The sequence below is a fragment of the Bacillus rossius genome, chromosome 1, assembly GCF_032445375.1.
Source record: "Bacillus rossius redtenbacheri isolate Brsri chromosome 1, Brsri_v3, whole genome shotgun sequence".
Lineage (NCBI taxonomy): Eukaryota > Metazoa > Arthropoda > Insecta > Phasmatodea > Bacillidae > Bacillus > Bacillus rossius.
Genome location: NC_086330.1, coordinates 305,475,214 through 305,490,911, shown reverse-complemented (window position 1 = coordinate 305,490,911; position 15,698 = coordinate 305,475,214). Strand labels below are relative to the sequence as shown.

Here is a 15,698-nt window from a genome sequence, read left to right as displayed (position 1 = left end):
TTCTATTTTTGGTATTTCTATTTTTGGTATTTTTTCTAAAGCTTTATATTTTTGCTTTGCACCAGCTTCCCACTGTCGTTGGGTTTTTGTATATGTTAGTTGTTGTCGACTAGACTTGTCTCCAATCGGCTTAAGTGTGTTTACAGCAGAGATTTGCAAAGCTAAATGGAAGAACCTGCGAGATACGTACCGGAGGTTGAGGCATGAGAAACCTCGTAGCTGTGACGCAGGGGGGATTAAGCAGTCAAAATGGCCATATCTACAATTGATGGAATTTTTGAATTCTTCAATGGATATACCACAGTAAAGCCCGTATCATCATTTGATTTTCAGTAAGTATTTTAATCAATAGTATTTTATCATTATGCTACATTTTTATAATTTGTTATGTTGTTAGGAGTGAAGATGAAAGGTCATACTGCAATTTTTTGAGAATTAATGAAGATATGTTTGAAGAAATTGTCCTGAAGGTTTCGCCAAAGATCAAGCGCACAGACAGTGTAATGAGACAAAGTATTCCTCCAAGAGACAGGTATGGTCTTTATGGAAGTGCAACATTCCAGATACAATATTAATCTATTATTTCTATGGTGTATGAAAGAAACAACTATCATTTAATGAAAATGTTATTTATGTACAGAGTGGCAGTTACATTAAGATTTCTGGCTTCTGGGAATTAATTTATGGATCTACAATTTGCTACGAGAATTCCTCAAAGCACATTGTCAGAGATAGTCCCTGAGACGTTGAATGCTATTTGCACTGTGCTAAAAGAGGAGATACAGGTAAGTAAATAAAGTTCTAGTTCTATTATATTTATTACTTCTATTTATTTTATATTCTTAAATGTTGCAAACTTTTATTTTTATGTATAACAGCTTGGCTCTTTGTAGGCAGCATTTGATAGGAATAATTTTGTAAATGGAACGGATATGTGCAACCATGGTGCTCAGAAATCTCAGAAAATATGGTGAAAACACATTTTTTTATCATACATAACTTATGGCTTTCATGAACATCTCAGAATTCACACTGTGCCTATTTATGAAAAAACACTTTAAAATAATACAACTATCCTTCAATACTTTGTGGTTTTTATACTATATCACATATCACATATCCAAGTTTATCCCGTGATCCTATAGGTACACATTGATCTAGTGATACAAGATGTTGCCGTTTTAATTTAGTACATCAATCCTGGACATAGCAAAAACTTATAGGTATATCATAATAAAAAAAATTTATGGCAGGTTTGGTTTGAGTAACGGTACTATCCGTTTCGGCGCGCAGCACCATTGTCTTGCCACCACGACGGCCATTTCTCGCCCCATTCTCTTCTCATCGCTACCTACCCGAGGTAGGATGCCTGCCAGCACTCCGGTGACTTCATCTTTGCTACAACACATTCTGTACGCTTAACTTCCTTCTGAATCGTTTTCATTTATCCCCAGAAATAGTTCAATTATAACACCTAATTTAAATCTTTATTTTAAAATAAGTATGTAATGTACAAATTTTTTTTAATGTAACATTTGTATAACAGTGCAACATGCCAACTATTCAGTATCAGCAGTTTTTGTGTGGGATGGGAGTGGGGAGGGGAGAACAAATGATAATATATCTTTGAATAATGTGTCTGGTGGGATTAAGTTTACTTACCATTAGGATTTTCCCTTCTCCCCCAAAATGGTCCAGACTTGTTTAATCTACACTTGTGCAATTTTTGGATGTATATCTTGTTAGCTCTCTGTTTACGTCATTTGGTGGGAGTAATTTTGTGAATGCGATGGAAATTTAGGAAAGGAAATGTGTAATAAACAACTAAAGTGCTGCCATCTTTGGTGGATGGCACAAACCAAAGTTGATAAGTACAAAGGAAAATGTTATAGTATTAACTTTTTTATGAATTTGAACAAAATGGGCAGTATTCTAAAAAAAATTCCTTATCAAAAATCTGGTCCAAGGCTAGGGTTTAGTGCTTTTACCATGTCTTTTTTGCTTCTATTGGAGCCATTTATTTTATAATTTCAAGTTTGTCTGCTAATCAAATGTGTTAGGTGCAGAAACAACAAGTGATTTGCGTAAAGAAATGTAGTTGAAGACAAAATTTTCATGCTCGCCATTATTTAAAGGAATTGTGCATTGAATTTTGTGTCCATTGCTTGAGTTCTGAATTATAAGTGCATTAGCCACATGAGAACACATGAATTTGTTTGTCACTGACTTCAGATGTTGTACATCATTGGCGAGAACTGAAAGGTTCTCTCTTTTTTTTGCAGGTTCCATCTACACCACTGGAATGGGAAGCTCAGGCCATCAAGATCTAGTGGTTCATACTATCACAATTACAAAGGAAACAACAGTCTCATTCTTCTGGCCCTTGTAGATGCCAACTACAAATTTCTGTGGGTCAACAAAGGTGTCAATGGCCGTGTTAACGATGCAGGAGTGTTCAGGGACAGCAACCTAAAGAAAGCTCTGGAAAAGAATGAAGTTGGTCTTCCATTGCCTAAACCATTACCCAGTGGAGGAATACCTGTTCCTCATGTAATTGTGGCAGATGATGCTTTTGCACTGTCACCTAACTTGATGAAGCCTTTTCCGCAAAGAGGCCTCTCATATCAACAGAGGGTGTACAATTATAGGCTTAGCAGAGCTCGTAGGTGTGTTGAGAATGCCTTTGGTATTTTAGCAAACAGATTGCAGATCCTCATGACCACAATAAGACTCAGTCCACAAAAAGTTGATCTTATTGTGAATGCTTGCGTGCTGTTGCACAATTTCATCTGTGCATGAAGAAATGGATGCAAACCTGCAGGGAGCATCAATGAGGCGGTTAGACTGCCAGCAGGGAGGAAACCGTGCACCTCAACTGGCTTATTCAATAAGAGATGAGTTTCTGTCGTACTTTAATGGAGTTGGCCAGGTGCCTTGGCAAGCAGAAGCAGTTCATAGAGGAAATATGTGAATACATAAATGCATTTAGAAAAGTTCTTACTGTATGTTTATGTAACTGTTCTGTTTAGTTTCAGGGTACGTTTCCTTTTTCTTTATTTATTTTAATGTAGGTCCTAATAAAGTTCTGTTTTATATCTTAAATATAGAAAATTTTAATTTATGATGTACATATTAAATAAACAAAGTTGGATGATATTTGTATCCACAGTGACTTGGAAATACTAACTTTACACAGTTTATATGTAAGCACAATGTTTGATTCATTAGTTAGGAATTATCTTGGTAATTGAATCTTTATGGCCAAAATCTCGTTATTAGTTTTATTTATTGTCCTTTACACTATCATTAGTATTATTCATTTTTTCTTTCTGGGGAGCCATGGACTGCACCTGTAGTCAAGGAAATTATTTAATTTTGTACGTTAAGGTGGAATTTTGTAGTATTTCGCAGGCTTGTTAATTACAAAACTTTTCTCCCACTATTGTTAATGCTACATAATTAAATTGTTCTTCACTATTCTAACTTATCATTATAATTTTAACCCTAGAACTCTGTCTGGGGTCATAGAAGACCCCATGCATTTTTCATGTGGCTGAAGGATGTCTAAAATTTAATCTACAAGTCTAATGAAGTTGGCTAAAGAAATGGCAAAGCCTCAAATGGAGCACTGTGTCAGTTTACCACAAGCAAGAAACACTGCTATTGTTAGTAGCATCAAAATGTGTGGATTTGGTGATATTTTAGAAATAAGCCATCCAGAACCAACCCCAAACAATCAGAAAGCGAGGAAGATGCTTCATTTGCCCCAGGTCAAAGGACACCAAATGCAGTACAATCTGCAAATGATGTAATATATTTGTGTGCAAGGAACATTCTGAAACATTTACTACATGAAAAAACTGTGAAGACGAGTCTAGAACAAATTCTGATGGAGGTGATTGAATGATATTTGCAGTTAAGTGAAAGAAACTTTTCAAAACGCTGCAAATGTCGTGTAATATTGTATAGTGAACACTAAGAAACATTAAACCATGCAATACCTGTAGAAATAACTGGATCAAATTCTGATAAATATTTCCGATACATATTGGCAGTTCAGTAAAATATACTTAATGGATTATAGGATGGGGTCAAATATGACCCCAGACAGAGTTGTAGGGTTAAACCAGTTGAAGTATTGGGTTGTTAACCTCTCATTTGTTGAGTGGCTGTACATAATATTACTGTCTAAAGCTTTATTATTTATTACTTGGTTATCTGTAAGGGCTTGTTTATCTGGAATTATTGTTATAGTTGTAAGTATTTTTGAATGTACTATATTATTGGTAAATGTTGTATAGAAAAATCCCATAAACATGAAACATGGCATTAAATCAGTTGTATTATAACTATCAAATGTATCAGTTGCAATGTACTACAGAGCAAGTTTTGTTTTATTATCTTGTGCGTGCATTGTAAATGTGTGCCACTTCCAAGGAGTAGGGAGGAGGCGCCCTTCCAGCGCTCCTGTAGGCTAGGAATGGCAGCATTCAAGCAGAGCCACGCCCAAAATGAGACCAAAATTATTGCATTGGTGCTATGTGTTTTGATACGCAATGACATGGTTTTGAATTAATTGGAATTCATATGCGAGTATATGAAGTTAATTGACGATTAAATCACTTACACTTCAATAAAAATTCTTTAAATGTTTCTGTGGTTTATTTATATCATTTTAATGATGATATTGCATTTTTTGGAACACAATGCAATGTGGTAGTGCTCGCCGTTTTGCAGTATCGAGTGTTCTTGAATTTTTATTGTTTTTCCACTTTAACTCTATTAAAAAAGTGTTTTGTTAAATTATGCAATAATTTGAAACTTGAAAACTTAAATTAACTGTTATCATAATAAAATTTTAATATTACAAATAATTAGGTCTATACGATTGAATGTCCGGTATGCGAGCTGGGATGGAATATAGGAAGAAGTTGCTAAAAATTAAAAATATTGGTTATACCATAGTACCTTTTTTACAAATGTCTCCAAAATACGTTTTACTAGGTATGATATCAGACTTTGTCTTAGCACTGTGCTGTATGCTCAAACTAAACCCACATCTTGCATGTGAAAGAAGTTAGTGAATATTCAAAGCATTTCTCGGGAACATTAGCTATTAATTTATTAGATACATGTCTTCGGGGGTTCGCAAAATTTAAATTTTAAACCAGTATTACACTTAATAATTGTATTTGCATGGCAATTGATTTCATTTCCAGTGTTCTTTCAAAATTACCAATGCTTACTGTTATAATGCAAATGTGTTCAAAGTCTGAAAGCTTTAAGCAACATCTTAACTATACTTTAACTACAACTTAAAACCCAAATGGGAACTCTATGGGAAAGTGGAGGTAAAACTGGAAGAGAATGGCACCACAAATAAAGATAAAAATGTGAAAACCTACCGTCCACACTATTTCAAAGTATTTTTAATGTAGCTAACCTATCCTAACAAACCTTCACCCCATTTAACACTATTTTAAAATGTAGTTAACATAAGCTATGGACTCATTAAATATGTACTAAGCAAACTACTAGAAATATCAAAATGCCATTTTGCAGAGTGATCAGAAATATTGCAAGAAAGTAAAAATATTTTATCCACATTTTTTTTTCCCCACAGAGCCCCTCTACTCCATAATAACAAAAGTAGAAACTTACGACAGGATTTGATGCATGCCAATAAATTGGTTTATAAGAAACCAATCATGCAAACTTTCTACTCAAGGAGTGAAAAGCATGCAATTCTACAAGCTATAAGTAGTTTATCAATTACTTATAACTTGTGGCAACACCCATCAGTCAAGTGTTAGCCAGTTTAAATATAGACCACACTAGGCTCAAGTATAATTTTTAAAAAATTAATCTGCAGGCTGCAAGTACTCTTGAAACGTAAGAAAAACAGTAAGACCTGCGTTCTTTAAATTGTCTTGCTTCGTGCTTCTTTCAATCATATCAGGTCAAAAATTAATAGAACACACACTGCTTGCCGATGCTTTTCCTTCAGAATTGCTCGTACCCATTGCATATTTAAAGATTTATTCAAAGGAAAGCCATATAAATATTTGAGGTAAAATACGTAATTAACAGAATCATGAAACTCAATATGTGCTGTCACTTGCTGTTTCTGATTGTCACAAACCTTGGCAATTATGTGGGTTTTAAATATGATTGCACAATTTTTTTACTTTTAAAATGTCACCGCTGAATAAAACCACATAACTTGGCTCATTTACGCATTTGAAAAAAAATTGGACAGCATTTACAATATATTATTTACTATACAAATAAGCGACATTGACAATGTTTTGGGTCTCATTGGGGGTGTGGCACATGCTTCACGTATCCGCTGTTAGGACACCACCTTCCTACTCCTTGGCCATTTCATTAAAGCATTTACTTTCCATAAACTTGTTAATGACATGTTTATATTTACTGTAAAACTGATTAAAACTTTATTTTCACCATAAAATTCTAATAAAATATTAAAAACAAACTTATGCTTAGTTAATATGAAAGTTTTTCAATCTTCACTCTGTATTATTGTTCATTAATAGGTGTCCTTTGGCATACTTTCATACATTTTATATATTTAAAACTGACACCAAAAACTGAAAGTTCTGGTTTAAAAAAAAATCCTATTTTGGCACAGCCTTCAGGCATAGGTAAATTTTGAAGTACCTATTTCTTCTAGAGAACTTCTATTAAGGTTTGGGCCAAAAAAAAAAAAAATTATGTACATAATAATTGGAGTATTGGATAAATACTGTGATATTTATTTTATAAAAAAAGGTTCCAACTAAAGTTTTAGATAAAAACTGACAATATTTGCAATCAATTTGTATGAATTTTATAGCAACCGTATAAAGGGAGTTATGAATTCTTTTGTCCTCGTATTTTTCCAGTCCCTTGCAATTATGGGCAGTTGTATCAAAGACTATTTGGACAGAAGTTAAAGTTATGAAATGTTCAAGCAGATGCAATATTACATGACTAGTGGCAAATTTTTTCCCCTAAGAAATCTTCCCTATTTGGTATGATTTTGTCCATTAAAGAACTCTTCCAATATTTTCCATAATTATGTTACATGTATCAGTTTGGAAGTAATTTGTGGAAAATTGCAGCCATAGTATACATTAAAATGTTAAAAACTTTTGAGCTGACTAGTATGGAGTCACTGGACCTTGAAGCAAAAAACAATATAATTTTCCCAGAAATCACACCATGATAATGGCTACAGTAAGTCATCTTACTTTGTAATCTACTTAAAAAAAATTTATTATATGCAGCTTTTCCAAAATATCCCCCTACCTTCTACCAAATTCAGTTACTACTTCTGAATCATCTCTGGTCATCAGAATAACTCCCCTTCTAAAAGTGTAGTCATCCTGGTAGTGACATTAGAGTAGGAATTATTTTTTTCTTCAATTTTTGTACCAAGTTTACTTAATGTAGAAATTCTAGTTTTTATTTTGTTCTTGCACAAATTAAATTGTCTAAGTTGGCTTTCATCCCTATATGGTTAACCCTCTTAAGTCCATTTTGTCCAAATGGCTGGAGTAATTTATTCAATAGTAATCCAAGCATGAGCTTAAAAAGCACTTTTATCTAATGGAATATTTTACCCCTTTCAATTGCCTTTATCTTCTATCATTGATCAAATTAAAAAAGAGTGCAAGAATCCTACTGTAGATATTGGACAAACAAATGCACAAGACATGCACTACATGTTGCAGGTAACTACATGTCGCAGACAGCAAGTGATCGTAGAAGAGATTTGCATAAGGAAAAGGTGTATATGTACACAGTTTAAGTGGAGCTGATGATGCTAAGTAACCCTCTATAATACATGTATATGCAACCGTTTATTTAATTACGTATATTTGAGTCAAGAGGTTGACGTGTCCCGGTACCGGGGCTGGTGCTGTAGAGGCCAGTGGTGGGAGGTCACACCCCCTGGAGCTGGATGCCCTCAGTCGCAGCTGCCGAACAGCTCCTGAAGTCGGGCAGCGAGTCGGGCAGAAAGAGGCTGGGGCCGCGGGTCCTTGGGCTGGTGGTCCTTGCGGTCGGGCCTGGGTGGATGCCGAGCCGGAGGGGGCGGGATGTCAACGAGGAAAAGGGGGTGGCGGGGAGTCTGGCTGGGGTTCGGGGAATGAGGAAACAGTGGCTCGGGTGGCGAGAGGTTTGTGGGAGAGTAGGGAACGGGGTCGAAGTCGAAGGAGTGGAGGGGGCTGTATTCTGGGCTGGATGCCACGGCGTCCACAGGTCCAGAGAAGTATCCCCGTTGCTGCGCTCCCTGATGCTCTTGGCCACGCACCTTGCTCCCCTTAGGGTGTTTCTTGCCAGCCCTTTTGCTGGGCATGAGGATGGGAGGGCAGTTCAGAAAGGGGGGGCAAGAGGAGTGAAGTGGGGGGGGGGGGGGAAGTTGGAATCTTAGAGCGAGCACCCGAAGGCTGCTCCAGAGGGAGGAGGGAGGAGATTCTAGAGCGAGCACCCAAGGGCCGCTCCAGAGGGAGGAAGGGAGGTGAGAGCAAGGGAGAGATCAATAACTTTTCCTCTGTTTCCAATTTTACCAAGTTGCATTTGCCAATTACTTGGAGAGGAGCTCTAGCTAGGCACAATTTGTACCTAGCTTAAATAGATCTCCTCCCTACAATGGTCACTGACAAGAGCGACATATTTTTCCCCAATACAGAAAACAGGCCATCCTGTGCCCTCCCCAGTAATTCACACACTAGGATATTATTTACTTATAACATACATAGCACTGACACACATTTTATATTATACAGTCATTAATAAATCCATATGCACTGCTATAAACGTTCAAAAAAATGTGTGCTGCCATCTATGATATGTTTGCGGCACCACTCGTAGCTGATATCCCACGGCTGGTGTAGAGAAGCCTGTTGGGATACGGCTTTCTTTGCGAAGCGGCCATGTTGGTTGCAGAGAGAGGAAGCCGAGGGCAAATATAGGACACAACAAGGTCTCTTTGTATGATCATGTACAAACTAGTTGGAAAATTTAAAATCAGGTTACTATTAACACAACAGCCATTGAACAGTGCTGAAGTTACACAAAAAAAATTAATATTTTGTAAAATTCAGATTCTTATTAGATGAAACTTTTTATATTACCTAATTATTAATAACTTGGCCATAGCATGGCACAGAGAGAGAGAGAGAGTGTGTGTGTGTGTGTGTGTGTGTGTATATATATATTTACATTTTGACATTCTTTCATTAGTGTTGACCAAGGTAACTATTCATTAGTACAGTTCTGCAAGTTGAGACAGGGTATATCAGTTTATTCAGGGACTCAACACTCATACTTTGATTTAAAATAAATCCCAAGAATTTAATGTGAACATGTTTTTAAAATTATGATAGACACAAATGTCATAATTATCGGTATACACTTAATAATAACCAAATTTAAAAAAATCTACCGATTTTACATAAATATGTACACTGAAGATCAACTAGAACTTCAAATGTAAAATTTTGACGTACTGAGAAATTCTACATAAATTTTTTACAATGAATTTCTGTTGTGTTGAAGAATGTCACACGTATAATAGTTAAAATCAGATTTTGCTTACAATAATGTTATTTAAATTGTTCTATAATGTTAATACAAAATGTGTATAAACACTGTGTTTGTAAGTGAATAACACTAAGCCCTTATTTTACAAATTGGTTAGCAAATGTAATGACAAAAAGTGAAAACATCAAAGTATTAGTTCAACTGAACTTATTAATATGAACAATACACATGTATGTCATAATACATTACAAGTGTGAACTTGGGACAGTATTTGTTTTTGAAACTAAATGTACAAAAATAAAAAGTTTAAAAAAAGAACAATATATTTGTGATATTTAAATCACCTTTGAAGCTAGAAAAAACAACAGGACCAACTTACAAACTATCAACATCATGCATTTGTGCATCTATTAACATCTCCATAATTTTTTTTGTAGTTTGGATACGAATAACTTTGTCCTTAAGTCCATCTAAAACTCCACATACATAGGTAGCAAACCCTTGAGTTGCCAAGACTGGTGTTTCCAGAGCTTTAACAATGCTCTGGAGTGCTTGGTCGGATGTTGCCATCTGTGAACCACCAACTTTCTTCCCATTTGTCTTGAGCTTCTTGACTGCAGGTGGAGTGCCTACACCACCTACACTTGTGTCACTCACATCCTGGGTGCTCATTGAGCAAGAGTGTAGTCCCTGTGGTCCACAATTTCCTCATAGCATGTATCTGCAAAGACTGGTTCATCATCTGGCTGACGATACCCCTTCAGAATGACTGATGATGGATGTAGAAGGCTGGTTGTCTATACTGTATGATGGCTGTAAAAAAATTAAAGGAAGTATACTGTGATTTAACTCCATGATTATGTTTTATCTGTTCACTACATTTATGTTTTTAAGTCTTTTGAGAAACATCTTAACATAGTTTTACCAGAATCATATATTACCAATGACCATATAACATATCAAAAATAACTTCAACTAATAACAACAGTTAACATCTATCAATAGTGTGTGAAGTAAATCAATTAAAATCATTAAGTTATAACATGAAATTATACGGAGCAATCTAAAAAGATGTGGTGCAGAACTAAATGAAGTCTACAACATTTTCCACTAAAAAATTCCAAGTTCGACCCCACCGGGAATTTAACCTGCATTCACTTAACATCCACTATTGGTCATACTGCTTCTTAGTAACTATAAAAATTTCCTACGACACCATTTATACTACCCAGGTAAAGAGATATGACTGTTACACACATGAAATAATACCTTTTTTTCTTCTCCATAACCACAGAGAAACTATTACTAATATTAGTAGCAGATGACAAGTTGTAAAAGATGGTAATAATTTATGTTATTAGATGTGAAGGTAACTATTCTATAAATGAAAAAGTCCAAAAACAATTGTTGCACTTTACTATCCCTCAAAAATTCACAAAGCACCATGGCAGCCATTTCATGACCAAGGCTATGTTGCAGATTATTCACGGAAATAAATTCCACAGTATGGTTTCTCGCTAACATGACATTTAGTGGTGGCCAACAAATTCTAAATAAAAGTTCCATAAAAGTTAGTATAGCCTATTTGCCTTTTTCGCTTCAAAAGATTTTCAGTTAAAGCCAGATTCATTTTAATCTGTGAGGCACTTGTGGCGGCCTCAGTCGTCTTGGTTATTACTATTACCTTTATTTTGCGTAAAGTTTATTTTAAGATGAGTTAATTTTTTTAATAAAATTATTTATGTGTTTATATTATTTAATGGTGTATGTTATTATTTATTTATTGTAACTTTTTAATCGTATACCTTTTTTATTTTACGTTAAGTACCCTTATTCTGGAGTGGGACTTGCAAGAAATAACCAGAAAGATCTAGCGGAGTGAGGGGTGGTAGTAGAGGAGGGGGGTGACGTCAGCTGACTTGACAAGGGGAGGCGACGGCCAGCTGTTTGGAGCGAGGAGTGTGTGTTTGACCGCCGGCCGCGGAACTACTCGGTGGATAGTAGAATTTGCTTCCCAGCGATGAGTAACTGGTGTTCCGTTACGTGAATAAGATTTAATATGACGGTAACGCCACGACACCTTGGGCGAAGCAACATAAGTGGTGGTATACGAGAACGCGATATTTGGGGGGCCTAGTGCACGGGCCACCGATACAGCGCGATGCAAGAGGCGCTAAAAAGTGAGTGGGGTTTACACCCTACCCCGGCAGTCACCAACTACAGAGGTATGCTTCAGTAACAAGTAAGTGCGAGAACTAGATTTTGTTATTTTTGCCCGGCTGGTATGACTTATGGAAGACGTGTTTGAAAGACAGAGTGCGGCGACGGGAATTGCTGGTTGAATTTATCTAGACTGAAGGACGTCACTATTTCGTTTCCCCCCCCCCCCCCCCCCTCCTTCGTAATAGACTTTGTGGGACTTTGGAATATAATTAAGTTTACTGTAAGAGTGTCTGTATACAAATGTCGCCACATGTGTTGAATTCAATTATAGCAATTTAAATGATATCTCGAATTAACCTTTTAGATCCCTTTACCCTTTTACAGTACTTAATTTTGAGCATCTTGTTTTTGGTAATTCATTATTATAACTATCACAATAGGTTATGCAGGACTGTCGGTAAATTTAGCATGCTAATGATTTATTTTGCGCACTGGCCAAATGTTACACCAGTCCATGCGCGTCTGTTGAATTTAATTTTACTACACTTTCAATATCAGCATGGCAGTGGTGACGCGTATACGGGACTGGCGTGGCGAGTGCGGACGTGTGCAACTACCCCGGTATAAGGGGGGTAGGCCACATCTGATAGAGAAGAATACAAATACTGTAATTAAGTGGTTTACCAATTCCATTAAAGAAGTTGAGTTTTTTGTGTATTTGTATCCTTTTATGTTATTTTAGTGTTGTTTTACACTGTTTTTGGTTAAGACATATTTTTTGCAAAGCCTCGGTGGACACATGCCTAAATTTTTATTAGGTTGGCCATATAAATGAAACTAATGTTTTACCATGTCCAGTTGGCCTAGTTTAACCTACACATTAAGCAATATTTAAATTACTGAATATATTTCTAATCTGTCTTGTTTTAAAAATTATTTCTTAAATCACTAAATTATGTAAGGCATTTATTAGACTTTTTTAATTTAAAATTTTACACATATTTCTAAATTATTTAATATAAGCTGTATTGAAATGTTATGTGTGATTTCCTAGAGTAGGTGCACTTTTGCAAAAAGTGCAGAATTTTTTTTAATGTCCATAACCCAAAGCAACCAAACATTCACACCATGTTGTACAGTATTTAAAATGTAGATAACCTAATATAACCAACTGATGAAAAAGTTTACTGTCAAACCATTTAAACAGCAAACAGTAAAATATGTAGCTGTACAAAACACAAAAAATAAACATTCTGAAATTCTGTTTTGTAACATCTCCAACATTTTTTACAAAAATGTTAAAAGGGTGCTTTGATATGTAAAAGTATTTCACCAGTAGTTTACCATTTTAATTAGTATGATTAGGCAAGTACATTGAATATATTGTGAAATAAGAGGGATGAGCAAATAGTTAATATGTTAATTACATTATAAATACCTACTATAAAATAGTTAGGTAGTCTTGCCAGGTTAAGTTAGTTCCCTACATTTTCAATTGGTAATTCCTAACCAACCAATAAAATGATTTTACAGTACATATGTTTAACATGGCTTACCAACTATCCACACTATTTGAAAAGTTCCGAAGTGCGTATCCAAGTTAACCCTGTGATCCTGTGGTACATGATGCTTATTTTTTTCAGCAGTGGAAAGGTGTGTTTCGCGCGATAGCGCTGAACCTGACGTAATTTATTTTATACGTAAATTTTTTTTTAAGTCAAATTTCACGCTGTCACGCAAAACGTGTTGGCGCTTCGCGCCTCTCCACTGCTAAAAAAATTAGCATCATGTACCGCAGGATCAGGTGTACAGGAGCACGCCATCAGCATCATACCATCACGATCACAGGGTTAACTTAGATACGCAATACAGAACTTTTACCCACTATTTAAAGCATTTTTAATGCAGCTAACCTAACAGTTGACTTTATTTTAAGTACTATTAATCAAACCGACCATTCTCACAACAGTACAAAATTTGTAAGATGTAAACCTAACATAAAAAGCGATGAGTAAACTACTTAATGTATCAGAATGCCCCACCTTACAGTATGTCTCGAAAACAAGTAACGAAGTGGAAAACAAACATTTTACAATTTTCACTTATTGTTCACAGAAGTCATTAAACTGCATTTTTACTCAGTAAATGACTTGAAATTTTGTATTACTGTTTTACAGAATCATTACATATAATGAGAGGCAATCTAAACATACAGTTCTCATAACTTACCATTCATTTTACTAATCAGGCCCACTAGTCAACAAATACCTTAAATATTACAAATTTATGTAAGCTTACAAATTAATCAATTAGAATAGGTACCACTACAATCTCTACGTTAACAGTGCCTAAACTTTGATCTACAGAGCAGTACATTGTATCTACATATTACAAAGGAGGTAGAAAACAGTTAACACAATAAATAAAAATACATACTGAAAAGATTGGAGTTTCTCTGCTTTTTCTGGCCACCACGTGTTCAGACAAAAATTGCAACCGCTTGAAATACCACAGACTCGGGATGTACCCCTATCACAAAACAAGGACAATGATCAAAACTATGCTTATTAGTCCCAGTCTTCGCAAATAAACAAAAGAAATCAAGAAATAATACTTCAAATACTTGCCTCATTTGAAGCACAGCCACTTTTCTTAGAGGCATTGATTTTTTGTTTTCTGTCACAAATTGCGTTCTCAAGGAAACAAGCTTTGTTTTTACATCACCAACTGTAGTCCCAGGACGAACTTCACTTAGAGATTCAGCAATGTCATTCAAAGCACTAAGCCGAATGGTTTTGTTATGGTAATTAATACTTTTGGTATTATATAAACATGGATGCTTCTCATAATTTTCGCATAGTGCTGCAATTGCTTCTACCAACCACTTGTTCAACACGTTTCGAGCCAGGACGGGTTTCGAGTCAATAATCAAACAAAAACTATAATGTTCAATCCCGCCAAAATAAATTACCGTTTTTAACACTAGGGGCACACTACACCTTCATTCTGGTTGGCTAAAATATAATTCTTGTACCAAACCTTCCACAGAAATTCGAACACGGCCAATTACAAAAACTTCCATGAAAACGGCCAGAGCCCTGCTAATTCTTCCAGAGAACCATCAATACTAGTTAGTATGGAAGACCTTCCACAGAATCTTCCATCGTGTGATAGGGCCTTAAGAATATAATGTTTTGTTTACAGCCAACATTCATTTCCTTAACTCATGGTATTGTTAATTGATTATGTAGACTCTTAGATGAGATGTGCAGGAGATAGAGGAAGTTGTTACCGTTTCCGGTAACTTTCTTTGCGATTTAATTGGCTGTTGCTTGTTTTGTTTTAAGAAGCGTTTCTTTGTTTTTGTAATTAATCATTTATTTATTGTTTTTGTTATTGTTATTTAATTATTCATAGTTTTGCTTATTAGGTTTTTCCTTTTTTTAAATATTAAATTGCATTAGGACACAAAGAAAATGAAACCGTTTGCTCAACGGCCGGCTAGTGATGTGTGGGTTTGGTTGTTACGAGTGTACCCGAGGACGGCCGAAGAAGCTCGATGGTGACGTAGCCGAGTGACGGGCTCAGCTATGGCGCGCGAGTGTGTGGAACAGGACTTGCGAGCAGGGGACGACAGCAGCAGGATGTTTCGCTGAGACCGTCCGGCCCGCGGTGTGGCAGCGGCGCGGAGGCGCGTTGACCACCAGCTGGGGCCCCAGTCAACATGCTCAAAGTAAGGAGTTGACGCTTATACTTGTTATGGCCAGAATAGGCGAAGCTCGGAGCTGTGAAATATGTTTTGCTGAAGTAGACGGTGACTAGCAACGTAATTTGACTTTACTCAGGACCGGTCAATACATTTTTGGTGGATGAACATTATTATTTCAGTTGGGCCCGTATAGTACTGATTTTGATGGAGTGCATGAAGACAGTTCACGTACTTTTGTTTGAATATTACGAGGACTGCAGTATCACCCACGAGCAAA

General features: G+C 36.0%; 1 protein-coding gene across 1 annotated transcript; it reads left to right on the top strand.

Moving 5' to 3' along the window:
* The first annotated feature begins 446 nt into the window (after nt 1-446).
* On the top strand, nt 447-2,799 carry LOC134527878 (uncharacterized). The gene is made up of 2 exons (XM_063360871.1): nt 447-532; nt 2,283-2,799. Exons 1-2 carry the CDS (start codon nt 447-449, stop codon nt 2,797-2,799), a joined length of 603 nt encoding a protein of 200 aa, XP_063216941.1.
* The last annotated feature ends 12,899 nt before the right edge of the window (nt 2,800-15,698 follow it).

Bases quoted from the DNA above. Each gene is read 5' to 3' on its own strand.
- LOC134527878 (XM_063360871.1), top strand. From the start codon at position 447: ATGTTTGAAGAAATTGTCCTGAAGGTTTCGCCAAAGATCAAGCGCACA. The intron at 533-2,282 runs GTATGGTCTTTA...TTTTTTTTGCAG, and splicing joins AGTATTCCTCCAAGAGACAG to GTTCCATCTACACCACTGGA.